The 12627-nt window shown below is 37.0% G+C and overlaps 1 protein-coding gene across 3 annotated transcripts in view; it reads right to left on the bottom strand.

The window, feature by feature from the left end:
- Trpm7 (transient receptor potential cation channel subfamily M member 7) overlaps positions 1 to 12627 on the bottom strand; it is a 90032-nt gene that overhangs the window by 62994 nt on the left and 14411 nt on the right. For all 3 annotated transcript variants that reach the window (XM_027421918.2, XM_027421919.2, XM_035446933.1), the window contains exons 2-5: positions 9950 to 10029; positions 5733 to 5771; positions 3862 to 4060; positions 1218 to 1431 (exon numbers count right to left, since the gene is read on the bottom strand). In XM_027421918.2, coding sequence (XP_027277719.1) covers positions 1218 to 1431; positions 3862 to 4060; positions 5733 to 5771; positions 9950 to 10029 — 532 coding nt within the window. The remainder of the gene's footprint in view (positions 1 to 1217; positions 1432 to 3861; positions 4061 to 5732; positions 5772 to 9949; positions 10030 to 12627) is intronic.

Below are 12627 nucleotides of genomic sequence, written 5' to 3'. Positions count from 1 at the left end.
CCAAGTTTTTCTGTTCTTTGTTTCCTCCCATCTTTTTGAAATGTCATCCTATCAGTAAAAATCTATTTACTCTTGTCAACGTGACTGAATTGAGAAGTGAAGAGACTAGTAAAGCTCAGGTCTAAGTGTCTGATGTTTACAGACACATTTGATCATGAAGGCTCTGATGAGATGAATGGATTTATGTCATTATTTAGAGGTCACGAAGGATAGGAGATAGGGCCAAGCTGAAGGAAGTAGATCCCTAGGGAGATGTCCTTGCTTTTTCTTATATTTCCACTTCTCTGCTTCTAGGCCACTATGATACCAACTGCTCTACCCTGCCATGCCCTTCCCACCGTAACAGACTGATATTTGAACAATATATATCCTACAGCTCAAAGAATAACTTACAACGAGGCCTAATAATTATCAATAATGAATGAGATGCTGAAGGCGACTTAAATAATTATGTTTAGGTTTAATAATTAAAATAAACCTGTCCTCCCTAAATTCAAAGTTTAAACATTATACAATAGATCTTGAGTGAAGAGAGAATAATGGATGAAATATTAATTTTTGAAAGCCACTTTTTTTCACAAATTTACTTTTATGTATATACAGATCTGCATGTGAACCACGTATGTCCCTAGAAACTGAGAAGGCCAGAAGGTGGTGTCAGATTCGCTGGAACTGGAAAATTGTGAGATGTCATGTGAGTGCTGGAAAAAAACTTATCCTCTGCAAGAGCAGCCAGTGCTCTCACCTGCAGAGCCAAAGGAGCAGACTATCATTCTTTTACCAGTTTATCAGTAGTCAGAAAATGTAAACACTTTGCTTTATAGTAGAGTTAGTGAATATTTTGTAAAAGGAGAGCTGTAAGTATTTTGGTTGTACAGAGTATTTATTTACTAATCTTTGTTATAATTACTCACCTTTCCTATTGTAGTACAAAATTGGGAATAGATGAATGTGGTTATGCTCAGATAAAACTTTATTCATAAGAACAAGGATTAACTAAACTGGATTTGGCACACAGGTTAACTTTGCCAACTTTTGCTCTAAAGTATGTATTTTAATAGCCTGAATGACAACCAAGCATATTAAGTTATTTTTATCAGTGATATTATCAAAGATTATAGATTACCAGAAGAATCAAATATATTTATACTTTATTATTTCAAATGCCTGATATGAAAGATTGACAAATATATTTAATAAAACTGTGTTCATATTACCTGTGTTTACTCCTCCAGTTAAAATCCAAGCTCCGGTTGTAACTGCAGCTTTAATAAGACCTTTTCCAAGCAACTGCTTGATTCTTGGATGAAGCTCAAATTTCTGCATGCCTCCATGTACAGAAATAACAAGTTTGGGTAACTCCATTTGCCATTCTTTAAGCAGAAGTTGCAGAATGATTTCAGGTTTGGTATCATATGATAGTCTCACATACTAAAACAAACAAAGGGCCAAAATAACTATGTTCAGAGATTTAATAATGCAACATCATCTGATATTCAATAAATCAGATACATTAAAGGCATGTGCTAGCACACGCCTTTAATTCCAGCAATTGAAGCAGATGAAGGCAGATCTCTGTGAGATTGAGGCCAGCCTGGTCTACAGAGTTGCTATGGGATATCTACACACTGTGAAGATATATTGCTGTGATTGGTACACTAAAAAGCTGAATGGCCAATAGCTAGGCAGGAAGTAAAGACCAGATTTCTGGGGAAAGAAAGGAGGAGGAGGAATCTAGGCATGCAGAAGAAGGCAGGAGACATGGAGAGGAAACATGAGGTACAAGATGGCAGAGAGGTTAACACTATGTAATAAAATGCAGATTAATATAGATGGGTCAATTTAAGTTGTAAGAGCTAGCTGAGACAAACCTAAGCTAAAGGTCAAGCTTTCATAATTAATATACGTCCCTATGTCATTACTTGGGAGCTAGCTGGCAGGACAGAGAAAGAGTAATTACACAGAGTGAGTTCCGGGCTAGCCAGGGAAACACAGAGAAACGCTGTCTCAAAAAAAAAAAAAAAATGAAACAAAACAAAAACAAAAACCACCAACAAAAAATTTACATAAAGTAGGTAATATTTACACTCCTAGACATAAAATAGCAAATGGCTTTTAAATTCGTAAAAATTGTGATACATAGTACTAGCACTGTAATTTACACAAATTAAGACACAGATGTCAATTTACAAATTTATACTGAATTATCAATTCATCCACAGCATTTATTGCCTACTATGAGTACACAAAGAGTAGGAAGCATTAAGACAAATGACATGTATTTTAGGATCAGTCAGCTACAAAAGCAATAAGAGCTTATGGAACTAAATAAGAAAACGTGGAGATGATTATGTACTACTCTTCCTAAGACAGGGAGGACGAATAACAACGCAAAGGTTATAAAATGTTAATGCAAATGATAACCAATTACATTACAGGATTTTAAAATACACAGAATTTAAATTCCTGCCAACAAATGCACATAAGTCACAAGAGAAATAATGCAGTTACAGATGTTCTGAAAGTTCTTAACATTGTAGAGTGGTAAGTAAGAGATGTGGTTAATTTTTAACAGAGAGCAAGTTTAGAGTAAGTAAAAACTGTGTTTATTACAAAATTTCACCAATGAACAGAAGAATGATATATGAATAAAGGAAGCCAATAACAAAAAAAATTACTTAACAAAAATAATAAGACAAAGGGATAAAGAAAAAATTATATACACTACTAAAAAGACACTTTTGTGGCTTTGATTTTGTTTAGCCGACAGGCTTTTCCTATACTATATAGAGTGATCCCAAAAGTGGGCTCAAGTGGTCCTCGAACTTTGGCTTCTCAAGTAGCACTGTGACAGGCACATTTCACAATGCCTAGAAAATGACATCTTTTACCGTAAGAAAAGTTTAAAAGGGAAAGGAAGGTACAATAATTAAAAATATTGAATTCTTCAATTTCCTGAGTTAGGCCAAAGATTCGATTACTTTTTGATGAATTCAGAACGGTTAGGGGAAAAATGTTTTTCCTTTTTTTCTCTTCTTTTTTTTTCCTTTTTGTGATGTTTTCCTTTTTTTGGTTTGTTCTTTTCTTTTTTCTTACATTTCACAGCAAATCCCAGCCTCTTCCAAAAAGACATTTCGCATGTGTTGGGACCCTTGTCTCTCTGCTCATCTGTATTAAATCCATCTTGTTACTTGACAGCCATGCCTCAAGTATAGATATTTGCATTTGTATTTCTGTGTGTTAGGCTAGCATTGTCACTTCAGGAGTTAATTATCACATGGCTTTACTGCCATGTAGATTTCCAAGTAATCTACATAGCAGCTAACTGAGTGGTGTCCACCTTCCAGTGATGTAGCTAGGTTGGTGGTAGTGATTTGCTCTTGATACTGAGGAATTTAATAGCTTTATCTACTGTGTAATGTATAAAGATCTTTACTGTTGTTTTTAAATCTCTAGGCTTTTTAAATAATATCACTAAAGATAAAACTGCTTTATTGATCGTAAGTTTTTAAATGAATGGGATCTATAGGAAGTATTTATAACAAGTGTCATTGTTTTATGAAATGCATGTTTCTAGCACTTGTCTCCCCTTTTTAAGGAAAATTGAAATATCCCCTTTTTAAAGAGAAAAAAAAAGGGAATGGAAAGAAAGGAGGTTTATGTCTCCTTTCAGAAAACACTGATTCTGTCAATAAAATAAAAAAGACTTTATAATGACAAATGATTTGATCTACATACAATAATTCTATATTTATGTCAACCCTTATGAAGAACTTTAATATATGCACTGCACCTTACTTTCTGTTTTGGTACTACACATATTACAAGATAAATGAAATAAAAAGTAAGTAAGTGACACACCTTAGCTCTGTAGGAATGAGAACCCCCTTGAAAATTGATGACTCCATAAGCATCTGTTGGGCTCTGTTCCGTGTGCTTTTCCACAGACCATTCTTCTATTGCCTGATTAAAATGTTCACCCAATTTCACATCTGAGTATTTCATGGCAAGACTTGCAGTAAAGCAAGCATGTTGCTTGACCAAACGGCCACAAAAACACCTAAAGAGAAAAAGCAAGAGTATATGAAAAGCCCTATCACCAGGCAGTGGTGGCACATACCTTTAATCCCACCACTCTTCTTGGCAGAAGCAGGCAGATCTGTGAGTTCAAGACCAGCCGGGTCTACAAAGTGAGTTCCAGGACAGTCAAGGTTACACAGAGAAACCCTGTCTCAAAAACAGGAAAAAAATTTTAAAAGGGGGTAGGGAAATATGTTACTAAATAAAACCAGAAATGACAGCCAGTATTAGAAATAAGCACCAAGTATTAAGATGTCCCATAAAGTTGAGGAAAATATGAACACATTGAAGGAGAACTGGAAGTTATATTAAAAGTTAGAATAATATAAAAATAGCTCAACACATATAATTTATGCGTCCAAAAGGAAGAACTAGAAATCAAAATTTGAAACATGTTGAAGGAAAGAAAAATTCCAATTTGAAAATTACTGAGTCTATATCTCAGCAGTTCAACAAAAAAAAAACCAACCAAGCATAAACAAAACCATACTAGGGCCAGGAGTGGTACCATGCACACCTTTAGCCCCTGTGCTTAAAAGAGTCAGAAGCAGGTGAATTTCTGTGAGTTCCAAGACATCTAGGACTACATAGAGAAACCTGGTCTCAAAAACAGATAACTAAGTCAGCCATGCTAGGGGATTGCTGAAAATTGAGGAAAAAAAAAATTCTTCAACTAGAATATAACCTAACCAAAACATAAATAAAGAAATGGCATAGTCATGTGCAAATTAATTAAAAATGATAAATTCTGGCCAGGAGTGGTGGCATATACCTGTAATCCAACACTTGGGAAGCGGAGGCAAGAGGAGTAGGAACTCAAGACCAGCCTTAGTCAAGGAGTTTGAAGCCAGTGTAGGCTACACAAGACCCTGTCTTCAAAATCAACATGCAAAAAAAAAAAAAAAAAAAAGAATTGTAAAGGAAGAGGGATGGGAAAATCTAGTTATGTTAATTTTATGTATATGAATATATATGTGCATCACATTCAGGCAATTCCAACAGAGGCTAAAAGTAGACATTGGATCCCCAAGAACTAGAGCTAAAGATGTTTGTGAGCTACCATGTGGGTACTGGAAATCAAACTTGGTTCCTCTAGAAGACAGCTAGGGTTCTTAACAATAAGCCACCTTTCCAGCTTGCTACTAACCTCTTTTAATGGAAAATCAGAAGTAAAAGACATACTTACTATACACTATGCATAAATGATCTGGTCTCTTATTTCTCTCCAATTGTTTTTGTTTTGTTTTTTAAGGCAGGGAATTACTGTGTAGCCTAGCTGGCAGGGAACTCAATATATGAGCTAGCCTTGAGCTCAGAGATCTATCTGCCTGCCTGTCTCTTCAATGCTGGCAGCCCAACCTTATATCTTACACTGTAGTTTCCTGATAGAACCACAGTGTCTTTAACTCTCAGCTTTTCCTACAGCCTGCTTTGCTTGTCAAAAATCCCCTGTCCCCCACTCTGTTCTACTAACTCACTCTCTTAGAACCCTACTCTGGTACCTTTAAGTTTGTAGCAGAATTGTCAAATGTTTAAGTAAAATGTTCTTCAAGTATAATAACACGTGAATTTTATCCCACTGTATTATACCAAGCTGTGTTTTTCATGTATCAGTTATTTTTCAAAATTTCAGCAATGCATGCTAAACTTACCTGACAAGCTGCTGACAGATCTGACATCCTGGAAGACATCTATAAAATGCAGAAAGGTAAATTATTACTTCATTAAAAAACATTTATTTTATAGTAAACTATATTAAATTCATATAAAAGTATGAAACAAATGAAAATTATAACATAATTAATTTCAGTAGATGCCATAGATAACACATACCTTGGTTTATACATTCAACTAACCCTTTAAATTTACATAGATTTAAGTATTATTAATTTTGAAATAAAACTAATATTAATTTTGAAATAAAACTAAGCAACTACAACAGAGAAAAATGACGAGTTTAGTTACATAAAATCATGTTTCCATGTAATAAAAATCTGCAACTAAGATTTAAACACAAACTAAAAAAAAGTTTCCCCAATATATAAAGAGCTTCCTCAAATCAATTTGTAAAAACCCTACATAAAAAAATTAAAAATAGCCAGGCAGTGGTGGCACACACCTTTAATCCCAGCACTTGGGAGGCAGAGGCAGTTAGATCTCTGTGAGTTCAAGGGCAGCCTGGTCTACAAGTTCCAGGACAGGCTCCAAAGCTACAGAAAAACCCTGTCTCAGAAAACAAACAAACAACAACAACAAAAAAAAAGGAAAACGGAAAAATATGAAGAGACCACAGTAAAAACACAGATATAAAGATTCAATTAGGAAAGATTTAAAAACATTTGAATAGCTTCATGAACATAGAGAGGATTCTTTTATCTGCTGAAGTATATTTTGGTTGTGAGTTTAGCCTTTAACAGCTGAGCCATCTCTCCAGTCCATGGTAAAGTATATTTTATGAACTGTGTTTTAATGGAAGAAAATTTTATGATAGTTATCAAAATAAAAAATACCAATTCCTCAAACTCTTATCTCAAGTTCTAAAAGTATGGGCCAGAACTGGTGGAACACCTTTCTGACAGGCATAAAATCCTGGGTTCAACTCCCCAACACTAATAACCAAAAAGCATTTTGAAAATATATGCTAAAGTCAGTCTGAGTATCTGAAGTATATGTGAAAAAATGAAAATTTAAGTCAATACATTATAGCATTTTTAACATCAAAGAGAAAAACAGATTATAAGTAAAATGTTCATCAGTAAGGAACTACTATGCTAATACAAATGATTCCGACATGGAACTCAGCTCTCTTGGCTCAGCGGTTAAGAGCGCTGACTGCTCTCTCAGAGGTCCTGAGTTCAATTCCCGGCAACCACATGGTGGCTCACAACCACCTTGAATGAGATCTGGTGCCCTCTGCTGGCATGCAGGCAGAAGACTGTATACATAATAAATAAATCAATCTTAAAAAAAAAAAAAAAAAAAAAAAAAACAAAACTCAGTCCTCTAAAGCCCTCTCCACATTGTTTTATTTATTTGTTTATTGTTTTTTGTTTTGAGACAGGGTTTCTCTGTAGCTTTGGAGCCTATCCTGGCACTCGCTCTGGAGACCCGGCTGGCCTCAAACTCACAGAGATCCGCCTGCCTCTGCCTCCCGGGTACTGAGATTAAAGGTGTGTGCCACCAACTCCCGGCTCTCCACATTGTTTTTAATTCAGGATTGCTTTCACTGAACCTTTGTTGTTGTTTGAGCTAGACAAGCTGTTTCTGCCTACCACAGTGCTTGGTTTACAGGCACATGATACCACACTCAGCCTGAACCTTTCACTTACTATACAGACTTGACTGACCTGAAAACTGACTATACATAGACAAGGTTGGCCTTGAATTGCACCTGTCTCTGTCTCACACGTAGTAGGATTAAGGCTTGCACTACCACACCCTGCCAAATTTATTGTTTTTAGTGGTGGTGGTGGTGATGTTTTGGGAGGGTCTTGGTGGTTTCTGTTTTGTTTTGTTTTTACAGTTTCTCCATACTGGCTGCCCTAGAACTCACTCTGCTTTGGAGCTTGGAGATCCACCCACCTCTGCCTCCCAAGTGCTGAGATTAAAGGCATGTCTCACCACCCTTGGCTCTGAATCTAGTGTTTTTAACAAAATAAACCACTCTTTTCTCGAAGAAAAATGGTGTCTTAGAACTGGCATGGTAAATTAGGACCCTAAATACAAACCCCAGTGTTAGGAACTACTCCTGTTTCCCTGTGATATAACAACAGAACTCAAGAAAAAGAAATCACAGATTCTAATTATGTCAAAGGATATTAAGGTCATCTAATGATTGAAAGAGTTTAAAACCTTTGCAGGGTCTGGAGAGTTGCCTCAGTCAGGATATCAGTCAGGTGGATCTCTGCAAGTTCCAGGACAGGTAGGCCTGTTACACAGAGAAACCCTGTCTAAAGTTTTTGGGGTTTTTTCTTTTGTTTTTAATTTTTTTTTTATTTTCCATTTATCACTATATATTGAAGCTAATGGAGTATACTATCCTAGTCAATATTCAATTAAGTTCCTGCTTGTATTTGCTACCACTCATAAATAACCCACTTTTATAAATCATCTGGCATTACATAAACTAACATTGGAGTCCTTAAATACCAAAACAAAAAGTATTATTAACAAAAATCTTTCGTGTGTGTGTGTGTGTGTGTTGCTGTCACGCAAGCCCAGAGCATTACGTGCAACAGAGGTGCTGGTCTTTTTAGAAATTTTTGCGAGTTATAGCTAGGTATAGTGACCCATGCCTATAATCCTAGGACTGTGGAGGTTGTTGGATAAGGGCCACCTTGAGCTTGAAGCCAGAAAGGACTACACGTTAGGGAGGAAAGAAGAGACTGGCCAATGGGAACAAAGAAAAAAAAAAAATCACATGCCCAATAGAAGTGAAAGTTACAGAGCAAGTAATCTGACAGAGAACAGGGTTTAACAGACGGAAAGGGCAAGAAGACCCAAAGATCTTTTAAATCACCAGTCCTCAACCTGTGGGTTGTGATCCCTTTGGGGGTCGAATACCAGATATCCACAAATCAGATATTTACATTACAACTCATAACAAAATTAGTTATGAAGTAGCAACAAAATAATTTTTTGGTTGGGGGTCACCTTAACATGAGGAACTGTAATAAACAGTCACAGCATTAGGAAGGTTGAGAACCACTGTTATAAATGCTTGCCATGTTTCTTCCCTTGTAAGGCTAGGGAATAACCTTTGATTTGCATTTTTAAACTTTTTTTTTAACTAATTTTAGACTTCAAAAAAATCCAAAAAAAAATCTTAATAAGAATTTTTTCTTATTTTACTGTGCATGCGCACAGATGTCAAAGAACAGCTTTCAATGGTCAGCTCTCTCCTCCACTGTGGGTGGAGGAGAACTGAACCCAGGTCATCAGGATTGTACAGAAAGCTCTTTTACTTACTAGACCATCTCTCACTGGTCCAAGAATGTTTTTCTTTTCTTTAATTATCTTATTTGTAATTCTGTGCATAAGTGTGTAACTGTGGGAGAGGTATGTATGAATGAATGAAGCAGGGTTTAAATGAGAGTTTTAGATTCCCCCAGAGCTGGAGTTGCAAGTGTTGTGAGCAGACTGATGTAGATGTTGGAAACTGAACTTAAATCCTCTATAAGAGCAGTCATCACTCTTAGCTTTTGAGTTTTCACAAGGCCAACTTTTCTGATGAACTGTCAGATTCCTCTCAAAGCCATTTTAAAAATCAAAAAGGCACTTGATACCTATATCCTTTGGTGACAGCTTTTCTAGTAAGTATTTATCTATACACACATACAGGAACATGTGAGAGGCGTTAGGTTTGATCCTCAAGCAAGAAGGCAAGGGAAGTGCCTACTGTACAGGCTCATATTCTTCAGCATCAACCATTGTGTGCATAGTAAGATGCCCAATAACAAATTCTGAAGTATCTTTTGTTCTCAGGATCGGGTAGTAGAGACAGGCAAACAGTTTGAGGAAAGAAATCCCAGAGCAGCCAGATGGTGGCTGCACACACCTTTTATCCCAGCACTCAGGAGGCAGATGCAGGTGGATCTCTGTGAGCTCGAGGCCAGCCTGGTCTACGGAGTGAGTTCCAGGACAGCCAGGGCTACACAGTGAAACCCTGACTCAAAAAACAAAAACAAAAACAAAAAAAAAAACAAAGAAATCCCAGAGCACTGGTACCTTGCTTAGTCTCCCTCCCATTCAAAATAAAAATTAGCAGGAACCTTAAATTACTATATAACTTTTGTTTACTATAAGCAAATAACAATAAATTTACATCTAAATTTCCAGAAGATCCTAGAAGAAACCAACATGTGCTTACCTGTGAGGGTCTTTGGAGCTTGGTATAATATACACACACTCTCTCTTGGTCAAAGTGCTCTCTATCCAGGATTTCTGGGACTAAAACAGAGAGTTCAAGATCGTTTACAAGTTTACAGCCTCTTGATCTAAGGAAATAATTTTACAATAGATATATGTGTGGTATTTAATTTTGTTTGAATCCATTAAGTAGGTGCTATATACTATTTTCCGTGCTAACACACCTAAATCATTAAAATAATTCCACTTAAATCCAACATGATTTAACATTGCTGTGCCAGAGGAAACAAGTGAGAGACTCTCACAGTAAGCCAAGAGGGACTTAAGAGATCCTAAGCCATTTAAAAGAGCCAAAAGTGACAGCCACATTTAATTTAAAGAAAACAAAAGCCTAGCCTAAGCTATCAGGTTTTTCTAGAAAGCTTAAGGGCACATAATAGCTAATGGTATTTCCATACAAAATGATACCAAACAAAATTCTAGTCAAAGGAAAGATATCAGGAAAAAAAGTTAAACACCAACAGAAATAAAGCAGGTTATCTATGATCCACTCAAAAAGCAGCCAATCTCCTGATCTTGAAAGCTAAACAGGGCAGGAACTCCTAAGTACCTGGATGGGAGATACAGTAAGTTATTAAATGACTATAAACATTTAATCTACCTGATGGGGGAAGTACTTCTGTGTATGTTTATCTTACTGATTGTTAAATAAAATACTGTTTGGCCAATGAGACAGCAAGTTAGATGGGACTAGGAGTCAAAGAGGATTCTGGGAAATGTAGTAGATAAGTGGTGATCCAGGCAGGAAGTGACATAGCAAGGAGACTCATATTTAAAGAAGGAGAAACAGGAAGGGTCCCTTTTTTCCCCTCCGCTCCTGCTCCATCAGCACAATGTGATCCACCGGCAAGGAGGGACGCCAATAAGGCGTCGATAAGATAAGTCTTATAAAATATATAGGTTTATGATAGTTAAGACTGAGCTAACAGATGAGAATCCTAGTCATTGGTCAAGCAGCATTGAACCTAATGCCAGTTTCTGTGTATTCATTTGGGCCCTAACTCAGGCGGGCGGCTGGCGTAAAGCTCACACTGGCGGTGGGGCTCAGGAGGCTTTTGGCAGAAAGATTTATCGTAACATCTACCAAATTTGTGTGCCCATATTCTGTAAGACCAACCATATCAGGCAGATTCAAAAGACAAAGCAAAATTTCAATGAGGAGAACTAAACAATTCTAGATTACATACACTTAACACATTTCTCTCTAATCAGGTAAGGTATTTTAAAAAGTTTTAACACAACAAGTTCAACTTGCTAAACACCTGCCTATTTTTGCATCCCACATAAAAAAGACCCATTCACTTTCTTCAAGCACACATAGGAATTTTACAGTGTATTTATCCATAAAGGATGAATAACAAATATGAAGACAATGTATACTTGTAGACCATACCGGCTGATCACACTGTAACTAACAAAGCACATATAAAATCACCCCTCAATATTTAAAATAAAACACTTAAGAATCAAAATAAAAACCACAAGTATGTAAACTTCTTAGATGTGAATGATGTGTCAGTCTGTTCTAGTTTGCTTCTTTGTTATGACAAAACATAAGCCTAAACAACTAGAGGAAGAAATAGTTTGTTTCATCTTATACTTCCAACTAACAGTTCATCACTGAGAGAAACCAAGGCAGAAACTGAAGCAGAAATCATGGGAAAATGCCATATACAGTCTCACAAAGCTAGCTTTTTTATACATCGTGGGCCCATCACCTCCAGTATGCTGGGCCTTCCTACATCAAGTAACAAGAATACACCCTGAGATGGGTGGTGGTGGCGCACGCCTTTAGTCCCAGCACTCGGGAGGCAGAGGCAAGTGGGCCTCTGTGAGTTTGAGGCCAGCCTGGTCTACAGGGTGCCAGGACAGGCTCCAAAGCTACACAGAGAAACCCTGTCTCCAAACACACACACACACACACACACACACACACACACACACACGGAATGTGCCCTGCCAGGTGGTGGTGGTACATGCCTTTAATCTCTGAGTTCAAGCCAGCCCAGTCTGGTCTACAGAGTTCCATGACAGTCAGTGCTACACAGAGAAACCCTGTCTCAAGACACCTCCTCCCCCAAGAGACCATGCATTACAGACATGCCCATAGGCCAATCTGAAAGAAGAAATTCTTTTCTTAATTTATTATTTTATGTTCATTGGTGTTTTGCCTAAAAGTATGTCTGTATGAGGTTTCCTCTTCACAGATGTATAAAGTTGACAACAGGCTAAATATAGTCTAAATTGTGTGAGAAGAAAAGTATAGCCTTAGAGAATGGATGGAGGGAGAGAAAAGGAGGGACATAGGGAAGATGAACTTAAATGTCCAAATTAAAAAAATATATTGGGAACTAGTGATGGCTCAGCAGTTAAGAGCACTTGGTGTTCTTGAAGAGGACCTGAGTTCAGCTGTCAGCAGTCACATGAGATGGTTCACAACTGCCTAGAATTCCCACTAGAGGATCTGGTCCCCTCTTCTGGCCTCTGCCAGCACTGCACTCAAGTGCCATTTGCTCACACATACAGGGATACATATAAATAACAATTATATAGTTTCTTTTTAAGCTAAATATAGTGGAGTACACATGTAATTCCAGTAACTGGGAGACAAAAAGACTA

The sequence above is a fragment of the Cricetulus griseus genome, chromosome 6 (assembly GCF_003668045.3).
Source record: "Cricetulus griseus strain 17A/GY chromosome 6, alternate assembly CriGri-PICRH-1.0, whole genome shotgun sequence".
Classification (NCBI taxonomy): Eukaryota; Metazoa; Chordata; class Mammalia; order Rodentia; family Cricetidae; genus Cricetulus; species Cricetulus griseus.
This window is presented reverse-complemented; position numbering and strand designations above follow the sequence as displayed.